The 16,531-nt window shown below is 48.7% G+C and overlaps 2 protein-coding genes across 2 annotated transcripts; one reads left to right on the forward strand and one right to left on the reverse strand.

The window, feature by feature from the left end:
- Window positions 1-5,656, reverse strand: COPE (COPI coat complex subunit epsilon). Its single transcript, XM_049808250.1, has 10 exons — window positions 5,497-5,656; window positions 5,089-5,151; window positions 4,554-4,654; window positions 4,196-4,348; window positions 3,661-3,714; window positions 3,087-3,168; window positions 1,832-1,987; window positions 1,487-1,555; window positions 906-980; window positions 1-353 (listed from the first exon to the last, which is right to left on the reverse strand). Exons 1-10 carry the CDS (start codon window positions 5,620-5,622, stop codon window positions 306-308), a joined length of 927 nt encoding a protein of 308 aa, XP_049664207.1. The 5' UTR covers window positions 5,623-5,656; the 3' UTR covers window positions 1-305.
- Window positions 5,657-5,828: 172 nt separating this feature from the next.
- On the forward strand, window positions 5,829-11,937 carry DDX49 (DEAD-box helicase 49). The gene is made up of 13 exons (XM_049808249.1): window positions 5,829-5,980; window positions 6,066-6,189; window positions 6,281-6,366; window positions 6,634-6,755; window positions 6,863-7,050; window positions 7,194-7,334; window positions 7,887-7,962; window positions 8,085-8,161; window positions 8,637-8,734; window positions 9,099-9,173; window positions 9,769-9,857; window positions 10,260-10,331; window positions 10,629-11,937. The coding sequence occupies exons 1-13, from the start codon at window positions 5,866-5,868 to the stop codon at window positions 10,803-10,805; spliced, it is 1,440 nt and encodes a 479-aa protein (XP_049664206.1). The 5' UTR covers window positions 5,829-5,865; the 3' UTR covers window positions 10,806-11,937.
- The last annotated feature ends 4,594 nt before the right edge of the window (window positions 11,938-16,531 follow it).

Consider the following 16,531-nt stretch of genomic DNA (forward strand, 5'->3'; position numbering starts at 1 on the left):
TCCAGAAAAGGCTTTATTAGGAATGTTTAAGGTACAGTGTTGCATACTCTTGACTCACACTGTATTTTAAACAGAGTTCAGGACCCAGGTAAGCCAGAACACAAGCTTTTCAGCTACCACATTCAAGTAGCTACGTGTTATATACAGGTTTAGCACTGGCTTGCTGGATTGCAAGACCCTGCCACAGTGAGTTAAGCCAGACTGACTTGCAGAGGGCATTTTTCCGCGTTACCAGAGAGGCTTTGCACATCAACCCCAGTTCCCAAGGTACCACAGAGCAGGTCTGCAGCCTCGTTCCCCTCTCCTCATGCGCTGGGGGCATACTGCATGGCTAGCCGGTCAAAGTCATTCTCCTTCAAATCAGAAACAAAAATAAAATGAACAAATCTTGAACTTTACTGATAATTTAATAAAACCTGCATTAGCTGAAGAGACTACCACTATCACAGCTCACTAAGGCAAAAGGAATTCTAAGAAGCAAGATCACCTGTATCAGTTCCTAATTTGTTTCAATTTGTTCCATTTTCCCTTCACTATTATCTTCATCCTTCTTTCCCCCCTCCCCAAATTCTCTCTTCCAGAAGGATGTTTCCTCTATTTAAGCATAATGTCTGATGGTGACAAACTTCTGACTCGGATTAAGAACCCGTATCTCAGAGCTATTCTTTCAAGATGTTTGTTACCAGGTTGGGGTACATCACTCCTTTGCTTAACACCCAGCTATTGTTTCCCAACATCTCTCACAAGGGCTAGAAAATTTCCTGGGAAGTAATGTGACAGAAAAAGAACATGGAACTGCCCCCTCAGAACTGCAGTCATGTTTACTGGTAAAGAATCCACTCGCCCCATCAGACACTGGTATGAGGCAAAATAAATTCAAATTTGTATTAGAAAGTAATTAGTACCTTTGCCTGATACTCCTTTATGAACGGATGATTTTTATGCGCATCTTTCAACTGTGACAAATAGCGATTTGTAACCTGATGGGATGAGAGAGATAAATTTAGACATTGAGATAATATGAGAAGCCGAGAGTTTAAAATATCATACTTCAACGTATTTGTTTACAGTGAGTGAAGACCTGATTTTTTCAGTGTCCTGAATGTTAGCAGCCCCAGGTAAAACCAGTAAGACCCGTGCATACTCTGCAATGCAAAATTCGACCTTAAATAGCGGTTTCAAGAAAACAATCAGTGAGAACTGATCTCAGAACTCAAGAGATTCCTTTTTTCCACCCAGGCCTTCCTCTCAAGTATACGCCATTGTCTACAACATCTGTATTTCCACACTTTATTGAATACTGAAGATGGGAGCTCCCCGCACCCCAGAACTATTCTATTTTGTTAATGCCAATTCTGACGAGAACATATAAAATGGTGTAAACCTAAGCAAAGTTACCACATGCACTAGGAACACACAACCTGCCCTCAGCGGCAGGAATGGGCTGATCATATCTGCTTGCTGAGTACAATAAAACAAGCCTCACCTCTGGTGGTTTGCCCAAGTGCTGTGACAGGACAACAAAGTTGATCAGGGTCTCAGGATGGCCACTGTCCTGAAAACAAGAACAATCACCTGATCTATCTGACTTACCTCTACTGTGACTAAGTGTAACAAACGGCACAGCTCTGCAAGAACAAGTTCTGCCAAACTTATAGCTCACTTGACTGGAAAAGGCAAAGGAGAAGGAAAGGTAGGTATTAACAGCGACCACCTTTAGCGATATATATCAATATATTGGTATTTTCGTGACGTTTAACAGCGAAAGTCCTTGCTGTTTTTACTCTATATCCCCCTGAGAGCAAATCCGCCTGGCAAAAACAGAAAGTACCTTGTCCAATGCCTCTTGAAGTACTCCCTCTGCATCGTCCCACTTGCCCTGAGCCATATAGCAGGCTGCTTGTCCGTTAAGTAGCAGGAGGGTGGAGGAGCATTTGTCTGCCATCTCTTGGAAGATGTAATAGGCATCTTGTAACTTCTCGCCACCCTGCAAAGGGAGGAGACAAACACCCACAGTTTCATTACATGTTGCTAAGAAGCCTGTAAGTTCTTGCCATGTTGAAGGACTAGGCACAAAGTTCATTTCTAGGGTTATAAAGCACAGGTATGAGATGCGCAAGAACCAGTGTTAACAGCTGTTGGCATTCATGTGATCTCCTGTACCGCAACAGATCACTGTCAGACCATAGATGAAAGAAATGCAAAAATATTAAGTACCACTTAAATGATCAAAAGATCCAGGCTTCCATTCAAGAAGAAAAAAAAAAAAACACTTCAAAAGAACCACTTCAGATGTTTGACATAATAAAGGATTATGAAATGAGATTTTTATAATTACACGCCTGGCTGTAACTTATAATTACAAGCCTGGCCTGGCTTTGGACCTGGCTTTTTAGAAAGTTCCAGCTTCAGAAACATTCTACATGCAGTGGCTTCCACCAGTCAGAGGCGGGATCCCTTGCGGAAACTAAGATCTTAAGGAAAATCTAGCAGCACGCTATTGTAAGGCAAGGGCTATATATGAGAGATTTCATAACAAAACCAAGTGAACACTTAAAAAAAAAGAAGTCTTAATAGTACAACAGAGTATTGCATGCATAACCTTGGACTTCACTGAATTTTAGGAGACTACTTATTTTCAATTGCCTGATTATCTGGACTGCCAAACAGTGTACGTTTTTGTCCGATTCGCAAACATGCTTAAAGACAGTCTGCTCTAAGCACAGAATTACATTTTTTTCTTGGAGTTTAATTGCAAGGTCTGGATGCTAGTAACACTGCAGCTTTCCATTTTATATTTTAATGTTTTGTGAATCATTTAAGCATGGTTTAGCTCTTCCCTATGTGAGTTGAAGGCTAAGGAGCACAGATGAAAGACTGACAATCAAAACAGCCAGTTAGTTTGTGAAGCCAGCTAGTGATATTTTCTGTATACTTGGAGGAAGGGGGGAAAAAAACCCCAAAAAACCAACAAAACCCCTGCAAGCTTTTCTGAAAGCATGATGTGAAAAGAGCCATCAGGAACAAGATGTGGAGCGGTGATTCTCAGATGTTGTAGGCCAGGGATCCCCATTTAAGATACTCACTATGGCCAGGTTTACCCAGGCAGTTGCCAGCTGAGTAAGAGTTGCATCCTCGTCTTGCTCCTGCATTTTCTTAAGTTCCTTGCTGCAGAACCAAAAGTGGGAGTCACACAACAGAAAGACAAGGCAACTTCTTTTGAGACAGAAACAAAACATTGTAGTTTCTTCTCTCAAGCTCTTCATTGCTATAGCACAGCAGCCATAGCAAGATGGTAACGTGGCACGAAAACCTCTTAATATTTTATGGAAACAATCTGTGAAAGACCTTTCTGTTTTACTTTCCTATGGGAAGTTAGAAACCCAGGACTAGAGATTCAAACCACATTCTGCTGAAGTTAAGATTAAACCTAGAGCTCCATCTCTTCCTTTAGCTGTATCCAGCTCTATTATCTCCACAGCTTTTGCAACTTGAAGAACAAAAATGTTCTGCAGCGCACCCATACCTACACACGAGTTGTTCTGCCCACTGCAGGTGTTGAAATACTGCACCCTGGGGGAGGCTGGGTGATGAAAATTCTGTTATCAAGGCCCACCCCACAAGAACACACCATTAAGAAGCAAAGGCACACAAACCTACCGAGCCAGATCGAGCCTGTCAAGCTTCAGAAGAATCTGTATCATCATGGCCATGCTGCAATGAACAAGAACAAAATGATTTTCACAGCTGCAGGCTTTACTGCTCCCTGTGCCTTGCCTGGAAGCCTGCTGCTGAGCAGACAGTGGCACTGCCAGCACCCAGGGACAAGCTTCCCTGCCGTTGGGAACCGACAGACCAGGTGGCTCTCAGAGCAGGACCCAGAATCCAGCTTGCTTCCCACTTCCCAAGTGCTCCCTCGCTGTACTGACATAACGCTCACCTCAGCAATTCTGAGCACACATGAATCAATAAATCAGGTTCTTAGGTTTCACAAGGGAGCAATAGACTTGAATATTGTAGGATGAGCACCAAATCACTTACTACTAAGAAGGCAAACCTCAAAGTAGTTTCTCAACGGTTTCAAGGCTTTTTAGAGATAAGCCGGACCTCAGCCACTTCTACGGCACCTCTCCCTAGACAAGAGAGAGGCTTTGCTAGCACACACCTCCGCAATACCAGGGTGAGTTACACTTACCATTCCAAGCTCTCCCCTTGATGGAGAGTACGCAAAGCTGCATCGGGATTTTTGTCGTGGAAATAGATGGAAGCAGCCATCAGCAAGAAAGTGGTATTAGCTATATCAACACTTTTTGCCATTTTCTTGTCCAAATCAGCAACAATTCCATCCCTGTGAAGACCAACGGTGAGAATTTGGGAGTGTTTCGTTACTTAAGCCAGACGAAAAGATCCTGCCCCCACTCAATTCTGCTTTTTTGAGATTCACTGCAAAACCACAGAAAATCACAATAAAGACCATGCTTCTACATGAAACTTTCCACATGGAAGTACCTTCCCTGTTAGACAGGGCTTGAGTTCCAACTTATTGTCCTTACCTTTGACTCTCATTTGAAAGATATTCTGCAAACATCCTCACTGCTTGGAGCTCAGGACTAGCACTGGCTTTAATTTCATCCAAGACAACACCGTATTTTCTCTATTGAAGGCAACGAAGAAAAATCTGTGGCTTAATAATTTTTTGGGACACAAGAAACGATTGCTTACTTTGTAAAGCCTCAGCGAGAACAACAACAACAACCAGGAACGGTAAATTTCTACTTTATGTCTCACATCACACTCTACAAACACAGCCAAATTTCATAACCTGCCCAAGAGGACTATTTGCCCATACGCTATTTTAAAGATGATAAAGACCTCAAAAAGGTCTCATCAGGTCACCCTGATCTTACATATAACATGTTGCAGTCACAATGGCATTTCAGTCAGGAAACGCAACACGTTCCAGTGCTGAAGGAGGAATTATTACCAAACTGCGTAACGCTGCATTCACAGGACTCCGATTCACAACCTCCTCCGCTCCAGCCTTGCAGTCAGATTATGCTGCTACAAATGCAGCACTCACAACCTCACCTGGGCAATGTAGGCTCGGAATAAGAAAACATCCCTCTCCACTTCCTTCTCCGGACTAGACGGCTGGAGGGATGACAGAAAACAAGAACCTCTCTCAGGGAATGCTGCAACAATAACCGAACCCCGCAACAACGTAACTCCACACACGAGAAACGATACCCACACAGACACATTATCGGGGCCCACGGGAGCCCCCCCTTCCACCCCGGAGTCCCGCTGGTACAGCAGGGAAGGGAGAAAGCACCCAAAACAGCCTGGGACGAGGCGGGCAGGGACGAAGGGCACTCGGGGAGCCCCCGGCTCCCTCCTTGAGACACCGGGGCGGCCGAGGGGAGGCAGGTCCCAGGGAGAGACACCGATCCGCGGGCCAAAGCACAGCCTGCCCCCCCCCCCCAACACCACCCCTACCTTGACCCGCTGCGCCTCATTGATGGCGGTCTGGTATGCCCCGATGTAGAAGCTGTTCTTCACGTCGAAGAGCTCGTCGGCGTCGCCACCCTGACCAGCAGAGCCCGCACCCGCCCCAGACGCCATTTTCCCCCCGCCTCAGACACGTCTCCGGAAGTAGCCGAGCCCCGGCGACTGCCGGGAGCCGCGGTCTCCATGGAAACCCCCCTCACCAGCCAATAGACACGCAAGGAGGCGTAAACGTCACCACTGCGCCGGAAGCTGCTACTCAGCAAAGCAGGCTGGGAGAGGGTCAGCAAGAGACAGCCAATGAGGAAGGTGTGTGGGCGGACGCGAGGCCGGAAGCGGTGGGTGCAGACCGGGACGGCCATGGCGGAGTTCCGGGCGCTGGGCCTGGCGCCGTGGCTGGCGGAGCAGGCGCGGCAGGTGGGCTTGAACCGACCCACGCCCGTGCAGGCCGCTTGCATCCCGCCCGTGTTGCAAGGTAAGCGCTCCCGGTCCCCCGGTGTCCGTTTCCGCCGCCGTTAACGGCCGACTCAGGATCCCGGTCTTTTCTGTCTCCCTCGCAGGTCGCGATTGCCTGGGCTGCGCTAAGACGGGCAGCGGAAAAACGGCGGCCTTCGTGCTGCCCGTGTTGCAGGTGCTCTCCGAGGATCCCTACGGTATTTTCTGCTTGGTGCTGACGCCCACCAGGTACGGAGCGGCTCCGGGAGGGCCCCTAACCGGGACAGTCGGTCCCCACCGCGGAGACCGGTCCCGCTTCAAGGTTTCTTTTCCCCGGCAGGGAGCTGGCGTACCAGATCGCCGAGCAATTCCGTGTCCTGGGGAAGCCCCTCGGCCTGAAGGACTGCGTGGTGGTGGGCGGCCTGGGTGAGTGCTGCTACCCGGTGGGGGGCCGGAGCCTCCACCATCCCCATCCGGCTCCGGTAGGGTCAGGCTGGGAAAAAGCAGAGCGCCTGGGGAGGTTCTTTTCCCACAGGGTTTGTTTTCTTCATGCTGAGGAGGTGTTATCCACCGCCCAAGGCAGCCGGAGGCTGGTGGGAATGAGGAGAGTGAGGTTTTCCAGTTTTAAGGCTGAAACGATTTTAGGATCTGCGTTCAGTTGGCCATAACTGGGCTCTGCGGTTCTTGTTGCAGACATGGTGGCACAGGCACTGGAGCTCTCCCGGAAACCCCACGTTGTCATCGCTACACCTGGCAGGCTGGCAGATCACCTCCGCAGTTCCAACACTTTCAGCCTGAAAAAGCTAAAGTTCTTGGTAAGGCAGTTTTCCAACGGTTTGTGGGGGGGGTTTATGCTTCTAAGATTTTTTTAGCTCTGTAGGTATGCATGCAGATGAACTCATTTATTTTCAGCTGTGCCTAGGTTTTGGACGAAGCTGACCGGTTGTTGGAGCAGGGCTGTGCTGACTTCACCGCGGACCTGGAGGTGATTCTGGAGGCTGTTCCGGCACGCAGACAAACATTGCTGTTCAGCGCCACGCTGACCGATACGCTGAACGAGCTGAAGGGCCTGGCCGCGAACAGACCGTTCTTCTGGGAGGCTGCGTCCGAGTAAGTTTTCATCCACTCTACCGAGTAGATGAAGAATCCCATTTCCTCTCTGTTATCTTGTCTCCTATCTTTCATCTCCTTTGTGTTCCGTTTTCACTTACCAAACCGGTACTTCTTGGTGCTTTGCCTTCCCCTCCCAACAGAGTGCGGACAGTGGATGAATTGGACCAGCGCTACTTGCTTGTACCCGAAGCAGTCAAGGACGCGTACCTTGTCCATTTAATCCAGACCTTCCAGGATGAGCACGAAGACTGGTCTATTATTATCTTTACTAAAACCTGCAAGTGAGTGCATTGTTCCTCATTATTGCTCTTAATGTAGACGTGCCTTTATATTTCTAGTTCAGATTCCAGATTCGCACTGTATTGGGTGTTAGGCTGGGATGGTATTTGCTTCCTTAGTCTATTCTGAAATTTGGTGGAGAAACACCTTCCCCTTTGAACAATCTGGGGCTGAAGGGCCACCCAGAAAAGTAGCATGCCCGAAGGTCAAGCTGCTTTAACTCCCTGCATCTTCCTTTCCTCCTGCTGATGGATACTGGAAAAGGGACGGGGAAAATAGCTCTGTCTGCTCCCCTGGGCTGTTCCCTTCCTTTGGGTGGTTCAAGTGACTGGGATTGAGCTGTGGAGCTGGTGACATTCCCGCAAGTGCAAGTGGGAACTCCATCACTCTCTGGGGTGGGTGGGTGTCCTGTTCCCTACTGTCAGAGTGCTTCAGTAAAGAACTGTGTTGTGGTAATTGTAGTGGGAGGGCTTCTCGAAGAAGCCCAGCTCTGTCCTGGTCCATTAGCTTTACGTTTCCCTGTTACATTCTGATTTATTTTTTTTCCCTTCAAGGGACTGCCAGGTCTTGAACATGATGCTTAGGAAATACAACTTTCCTTCTATAGCTCTGCATTCCATGATGAAGCAGGTGAGTGATGGACAGATCTGGGAGATGGATGCTTCCAGCTCCATCCTTGAGCCAGACGTCTGTCCAAGTCCTACAACTCCTGTGGATCACCACATCCCTCATACAGACCTTTCTCTTTACAGCGGCAACGATTTGCAGCTTTAGCAAAGTTCAAGTCCAGCATCTTTAAGATTCTCATTGCCACTGATGTTGCTGCCAGGTGAGGGAAAAACGTGGTCTCTGTTGCCAAAAGTCTTAAGCCTGCTTTTTAAGCAGCAGAACCACTCTGGAGATGAGGCTGGGTTTAGCAAGAGGAGAGCTTTCAATTGCCCCCATGTGGGTAGGACAGAGTCGTTCACTTCCGTTGTAGAACACCTCTGAGCTGTGTTTTGGAGCCCACTTGTGTGTGATGTAGCTCTGATCCTGGCTTGTTTTGCTGCAGCGGGTGTGTGTTCTAGCAGGAGAATGGTTTCTCTGAGGCTTAGTGTGTTCTCTGGGTCTAGGAGGGAATGGCAGGCTACAAGGATACATTGCATTTTGTGACTGTTGGAGAGTTGCATGAGGAGAGGGTTTGTCCTAGAATCAGCTCGAACCAATAAAGACTGTATTCATGAGAATACGGGGCTTTTGGAGAAAGCAGAGGACAGGAACTTAAACTGCATACTCAACTTCTGTTCTCTTTCCCTGCATTCCAGAGGTTTGGACATTCCTACAGTACAAGTTGTCATCAATCACAACACTCCCGGCCTGCCAAAAATCTACATTCATCGGGTTGGCCGGACAGCCCGGGCGGGTGAGCAGGGAAAACCGCGTGCTGTTTGCTGGCTAAAACTGGAATCCCAGTGCTGGGGCTGAGCCCTGAATGGGTGCAAGGAGGCTGCACAGCAGCTGCAGTGCAGTCTTTTCAGTCAGCGCCAGACCTGCTCAGATCACTGGCTTGGCATCCTGCCTTAAGATTGCAGTGATCGCCCACCCTGACTTGGGTCTGATCTGCCAATAGTTAACTGAATTTTCAGCACAAATAAAGATCCCTCTGAGCACCCCGTCACCATACTGTGCAAGACTGACTCGTGGGGATGGATGGAATTTGGCATGGGTTAGGCTTCACCTCCCTCTGCTTGTCAAGATTCATATATCACTGTGTTTTCATCATCCAGGTCGGAAAGGAATAGCTATTACACTGGTGACGCAGTACGACATCCATCTCGTACATGCTATTGAGGAGGAAATCAGTAAGTAGAGCACCATTAATGCTACTAAAATGTGGGATCATATACGTTCCTTTGTGTTTATGGTACCTGTAGCCCTGATTTCATCAGTGCAGGATGTATGATCCAGAACAGCATAAAAATGGTTTCTCTTCCCTGTGTGGCTAAGGCTTGGAAAAGAGCAGGAGCACTTGAACCTCCATCAGCTTTGATTCTGCTCTTCAGTGTGCCAGGCATGAACATATTTGTCTTCCTGCTCTTTGTAGTGGAGGAGAAAGTGTGTTGAACTTTCTCTGTAACCTTTTTATTAAAGCAGCGAGCTTCTTACTACTGTGTATGCTGATGTGGACAAAAAGAACAGGTTGCTTTGCATAGGTTCAGGCTTCCTATTTTTTTAGGAAGTAGACCTAAGAAATGCAACATCTTGTGCTATGGGGAGTTGTAGGCAGAGGGGAGGATTTAATCCTCTGTTCTAGGCTGAAGAATTCAGAGTGATCACAGCTTATGACAACAATTCCACTGATAATCAGTGGAACTATATTGGGTTTTTTACTAGCTGAGAATCCGCCCCTGGATTGTGTAACCAACTGTGGTCTGTAAATGTTTCACTCTGATTTAGAACTGAAGCTGCAGGAGTTCTCTGTGGAGGAGCGGTTTGTGCTTGACATCCTCACCCAAGTGAACGTCACCAGAAGGGAATGTGAAATAGTAAGTGTGCACACCTGAAGCCCCTTTGCTCAGAGGACTGGAGACCTTGGGCAGCTGGGTGTAACCAGGAGATTCACTGCAGTCCCAACGTGCAGCTCTGGATATGTGGCTTTGGTCTTGAGCACATAAATCAAAATATTTGTTCCTTTTTTTAGTGGAAGCACTTGGATGTGTGTGCATGGAGGGTTGTTTTAGTTATCTTCCTTAGGTTTGCTCTGTTATTGCACATTTTTGCAGCATTTTTATGCTGCTGGGTATTGAGGCTGGTACTTTGGGGGGAAGGTCTGCAGGCTCCCAAATGTGTGCACAGTGATGAGGTTCTGCTGACGCTTTAGAGCTGTCCTGCTTTTCTCTCTGTCAGACTCGGTGCTTGGTTACTGATTGCCCTTTTTGCTCTGACAGGAACTGGAGGGAATGGATTTTGATGAGAAGAAAGAAATAAATAAGAGGAAACAAATGATCCTTGAAGGAAAGGTGAGAGTTGCTGCTAGATAAACTACTTTGATCGGTAGCTGGTATAATGCCATCGATGTGGAAGAAGAATGACAGTTCTTCCCTCACTGCTGTGGTGTGTCTGCCTCACTCTCCTTCAGGGTGGTGAAGTTTTACCTTAAAAGGTGACTGATACTAAAAAGTGCATCGGAGTAGTGTGTCTGACTTTTGCAGCCTACTTGGTCACAGGCTAGAAAGCAGCATGGGCATCTAGGAAAGGCAGAGGGGCTGGCACTGTCCCTAGGCATGTCACTAGTGTCCTGGCATTTGCCATTGCAGGATCCAGATCTGGAGGCAAAAAGGAAGGCAGAGCTAGCCAAGATCAAGAAGAAAAACAAGGAATGCCGTGAGAAGGTCCAGCAGACACTGCAGAAGAAAAAGCAACTGCAGCTGAAGAGGAAACTGCAGAAGAAGATGGAGCGGCGGAACAAACTGCATGCTAAGGAAGAGAAATAACATCCTTTGGCCTGACTTGCTTGGCTCGGACTGCCCTGATGTTGCTGCTGCTTTGGGAATACTGGGATCTAACGTGTTTTAATGTGGACGCTTCTGACCTGAAATGAGTGTCGGAGCGTATGGGGAAGGTGGGTGAGGGGGAGAAGGGACACTTTGATAAACGGTCTCCGTTATTTTTCTTTCCTACGCAATGCTGCTGGCTTGGGCCATTCCTGGCAGGCTGGATCAGTCTCTTGGAAGAATGTCTTCCGAGAGTATGTTTCCTTCCTCCAGCAAAGACAAGGCCAGACCTGAATTCTTGGTGACGTGAAGGGAAATAAAGATCCTCTGTCTCTCTTCCCCCTTCATTCAGTCATTGCTCTTTCCCTTTCAAGGGCTGGTGCTTGCCACTCACACTTGTTTATATCAACAGATTCTCCCCTGAGCCAGAGTCTAAAAATACTGTGACAAAATGAGCTTAGTCCCCAGCTGTGCCATAGCCCAGAGCTTTCTGAGAGGAAAATTCCTGGATCACGTGGGGAGGTTGTATTGTGTGGCTGGTCCTGGGGTCTTCTTGGGATAATTCTGCTTTATAGGTTTCAGTGATACTCTTGCCTGCGATTGTGTGCCTTGGCTCAGACTCCAGCCCTGGGCTGCTATCTGTAGGGATAGCAGAATCATGGTTTGGAGACCAGGGCTGCTGGGGACTTTGTTTTCCCAGATGATCGGTCAGTTTAAAGACCGATTCTGGCACAGAGGAAGGGCCCCAGGAGCAGGATAGCCTTGTTTCTTGTACCATCCAAGAGTAACCGGAGTGGTTTATATTTGTGTCTGCTCTGTAGGTTTCTGGCCCTCCCTGTGTACATTTGCATCACATATGTTTGCAACAGGAGGTTGGTTAGGCTGGAGGGGGCTAAGCTCTCCTAAGAAACAGTTGTGTTTCCCCATGGAGGCAGAACTTAAAACTCCCAGAGTAGCTCAGGTCAGAGTTTAGCCAGCTCTGTTCTGATGTCAGGTTTGATCCTCAGTGCCTTCTTTAATGTTCAGAACTTTCTATGACTTCAGACTGAAGATCTGTTCTTTCTGTCCTCTGGCTTACAAAAATAGTTTCTACGGTCAGTGCCCAAATAAATATTTATTGCAACAAATGACTGGATGTTTGACCTTCTCCAACACGTGGGGGAGTTGTGGGATCTTAGGGGTGGGGAGCAGTACTTGTGTGGGCAAACAGCTTGGAGATAAAATCAGTTTTATTTCAAGAGATGAGCTGGATAAGGATTGAGCTTCTTGTGGGTGTTTTATCCCTCAGTCCCTTCATGCAACCCGAGCCCAGCGCTTCTCCTGGGAGCATGCCTGGAGTGCCTTTGCCTGACTCGAGCGTGGTCTGTGCACCCTGAGGTCTTGCAGAGGAAAGCTGGTGTTTCCCTCAGGGAAACTCACAGCCATGCACAGCAGGGTCTCCTGGTGCCTTCAGGACATGGGCTTGGGAGGTGTGGGTCCATCTGGCTGCCTGGTGGCAGGCGAGGTGGGCGTGATACCATCTGGGGTTTTGGAGATGTCTGAATGTGTTCCTTACTTTGTCCTCTTGGGTGCCCTCCAGGAGGGAAAAAGCACTCAACAGCCTGCCTTGTAGCACAGCTCACTGTCAGTGGTGGCAGCTGCTGCAGTGGCAGCAAATAGGTTTGTATCAGACTGATGCTTTATGAATACTAAATGCTTCTACAGCCTTGTGGAGCAAGCCTGTTAGCTGTAGATTAAAAAGACATCCTCTCTCGGACAGGCTGCTCCTGCCTTCCTGGGGAGGGTGTTGATACTGCCTTTAAGTGTCAGTTGTTCCCCTCCCTCTCACAGACACTGCTTAACCTGCTGTCTGAATTCTCTTTGCTTCAGCCTGGTGGGGGTTTCTCGGTTTGTCTCCTTCCACAGGTGACGTGGGGTTTGATCAAGGCTCTTGTCTTGAAGCTTTATTCAAAATTCCTTTTAATACGTCCCTTGTCTTTCTTGAGCAGCCTTCTCTGTGAGGGTGGGACACGTGCTGGAAATAAGAGCTCTCTGTAGTGCTGACTAGATGTTCTTGCTTCAGATAATCGGTTTGGGGAGTGGCTGAGTAGAAAAAGAGGTTGCTGTGCTAGTTGAATGTAGAAAGATGCCTTAAATTCCCAGATTAGGAATTTACATCTTGCCCAGGGCGAAAGGACATTGGGTGACATTTCTGTATGCGCTGTCGGTACTGCCCCCCAAGTAGTATATTCCATTCTGGGCTTTCTAAGCATTGTCATAAACCTTTGGGATCCCCTAGGAATATAAGGACTTCCTTCTCGTCACAGCCTTGACTGTGTTTTGGCTGTAAAATCACTCTCCTCTGTGCGTGGCTCTGCCTGCCAGTCCCCCAAGCAGGAGCTTGCACACTTCCCTGTCTGTGCTGTGCAAGAACTGGCCCCAGCACACCCATCACCTCTCGCCTGGTGCCTTCTGCAGCCTCTACTCTCCCCTCCTTCAGCCCAAGCTCCCCAGTTCTGGGGGGGTTTCCCTGGCTGGGTTGCCATGGAAACTCTTCTCAATTCAGCATCTCCGACTGCTGCTTCTTCTCTCACCCGGACCGTGTGCGGCTGCTGCACACCACGCTGGCACAGGGGCTGTGCCGGGGTGTGCATGAGGGGATGATGGTCCTGCACCCGTGCCAGCCCTCCTCATCCTCCTGTCTCCTCTGGGTGTGAAACCATCACCCGGCCCCGCTGCTCTGAGGGGCTCAGCAAGCACGTGCTCCTCCACCTCCCACCTTGTGGGGCAATTCCGTCTGGCATTTACGTCGATGGGTCTGTAGGCATGTGCCAAGACTAGCTGTCTTGTGCGCATTTAAGGAATTATTTGTCTGTTCTGGAGCATTTCCCCCCATTTCTGCCCCGATATGGAGGACCAAACATCTCTGAGGAGTGCTTCCCAGAAGTTTTGCAGGGAGAAGGGAGAGGCTGGGATCCTCCTAGGTAAGATACACAGTATTTGATAAATCCTCCACACTGGCACTTCTGCTGAGCAAGGAAATGTAAAAAGTGGGGATAGGTTTGGGAACACAGCAGTCACCTTCAGGAGCTGGCATCCCCTTCACCTATGGATGCTGTATAAGGCAGGAAAGCTCTGGATCTCTACAGTGAAGAAAAGGCAGCTGCAATGAAATAGTCTGGGGTCATCTCTGGGCTGGGCTTTCGATTCCTCTCTGCTGAGAACAGCAGTGCTGCATTGGAGCTTGTGTTCCAGCTTTGCTGCTGCTGGCTGCAGGTGCAGCCATTTTCAGGTCTCCCCTCGCAGGGGCTGCACTTGGTGTGCACACCCCACCTCTGTGTGCATTTAACACAGCTCTATATCCACCTGGGTTCTTCCTGCTGTCCAGAATCTCACCGGTCCAGCTTGCCCTGTGTGTCAGCTGCTGCTTTACCTTTGGATGCTCTTTGCAAACACGAACTAACAACTCAGCTGTTTTGAAAGCCTTAAAAAGCTGCTTAACAAGATTTTTCTACCAGGAATGGCCTTTTCCCCTCCAAGCAGCTTGTGTGCAGCTCTGGGCGGGGGGGGTCGTGCCGCCAGGTTAGCCAGTAGATGGCAGTTGGTGTGCTCTGGACACCCCCACTGCTGGCTCTGGTCCTTGTTCAGAGGGAAACGGAGCACGGGGCTTCTTGGCTGGGCAGCTGGGTATTAAAGATTCAGCTTGAGAAAGCAGGGAGACAGTGGGGAGACAGGGACTGCCCATACAGCAGTCAGGCCCCAACCAGGTGCTGCTGCCAGCAGGGCCCTCCTGGGTCAGTGCTTCAAGCCTCAGCGCTTTCCCTTTACTTGTAGGGCAGGACTGATCCTGAACCCTGCAATGCTCCATCAGAGTTATGGCTGCTTCTCTGTACCAGGGCTCTCCTCCCAACTTCTTGCAGTTTCTTTGTTGAACCTTCACCTTCCCTGCTGCACCTTAAAGCTCTTCCCTGCCAGATTTTGTTGATTAAACTCCTTATCCGTGGCACACCCTCGTTCAGGGCTTGACTGCGTCTGCCTGGACGTGTGTCGTCCATGTGGGTATGACATGCTTGACACTGTAACTCCCCTAGTTCCTCCCTGTCAGCATCAGGACTCCAAAATGGGACAGAGGGAAGGAATACCTGGAACTTTTCTTCTTCTGTTGCTAAGAAAACCTCCCTGCTAGCTCTGTTTAATTCATAACCATCTCTCACTCCCTGCAGCATCTCTGTCTCCTGGGAACACATCCCTGCATGACTTGCTTTGGATCCTGTCACCTCTGGGACAGAAAGCAGTTGTCAAGGAGCAGAAGACTCTGCTCCAGCTGTGCAAAGAGAAGCTGTGAGCACAGCACTACCCTGTTGCAGTGGCTCATCCCCATCCCTTCATCTCTGCTCAGTACTTCCCAGTACTTCCCAGTATCATTCTTGAATTCCCAAGCCCAAACATCACAAGCTGTGCTGCTCTGCTCCCACATTGAGACCACAGGAGAGGTAGCATTCATGCCACCAATCTCTAGGCTCAGACACTGTTTTCATCTACCCATAACAAGGTCTGGACATTAATATTTCCAGCCAGTAAGGCTAGAGTGATATGTTTTCTGTCTGTTGCCTGCTGGGATTTGAAACCCTGTTAGCCCAGCATCGGTGGAAACAGAAGGCAGAGACTAAATACAGCATCCTCTCTCACTTGTTCTACCAGCTAGCTAACAGGGTGAGGAGCTAGAGCTGAGGCAGAGGCTGCCCCGTTCTCTCCGGAGCACACAGTGCCATGGAGTACATGAGCAAGGGGTGATAATTCACATTTGTGGCAGCCTATACAAGTCCCAGTGAACTAGAAAGGGGCCATATGCCCTGGAATAGCTGGCGCTGCAGACTGCAGAGCCCTTCCCTGCATGCCATGGGGACAGAGGCAATACCAGCCTCCTGCCCCTTTCCACCCGGTGACTTCCTACAGCTGCAGCGGCATCCGAGGAAATGGAATTCGGTACCTTTGATTCTCATTTCCCAGGCTTGCACTCAGCAGAGCCCAGGGAGCTGAGTGGATGCAAACCGTGCTTCAGCTGTGAGCTGACTGGAGCGTGCAAGTGTTGCTCCTTTGGATTACCTGTTGCTAGAGCTGCCAGTCTCTTGTGTCTGGAGTGTTGCTTGCTCTTACCACAAGTGTCTCATTTCCAGCATTATTCCAGCTGCTGCTTTTTTGGTAGGGTGAAGGGAAGCTGGCGGAGGAGGTAGGACCTTGTGCAGAGATGATTAGTGCTGTAGCTCATGTTCTTTTCCCTCGGAGCAGAAACTGCCTTTACACACCACAATCTAATAACGATAATAATTATAAATTACTCTGGGAAAGGGGACTGTGAACCTCACTGGATTTGGGGGTTTTATTATGTGTTCATGGACATTTTCCAAAACACACATTTAATTGCCTTCTCTGGTGCACACGGAAATTGTCTTCCAGTGTGTGTGTGTGGGGGGGGGGGGGGGTGTTACACTCACAGAGTACGCTTGCCTGTGCTGTCAAGTGTAAACAGACCATTTCTGAACTAAAAATAACCTAGCCTCTGAGTAACAGAGCAGCTGATCTCTGCAGCCCAGATGCAGGAGCTCAAAAGGGTTAGGTCACCTATTTTTCATTAATGGTGCTATTTAATTACAAATTCCCCCAAGTTTGATCCTTTGGAGATTTAAAACAAAGTGCCTCGTTGCTTTCCCTCCATCAAGAACTTGCTTCAGTGTGTTCTTACAAAA

This window comes from Accipiter gentilis, chromosome 8 (assembly GCF_929443795.1).
Source record: "Accipiter gentilis chromosome 8, bAccGen1.1, whole genome shotgun sequence".
NCBI classification, from domain to species: Eukaryota; Metazoa; Chordata; class Aves; order Accipitriformes; family Accipitridae; genus Astur; species Astur gentilis.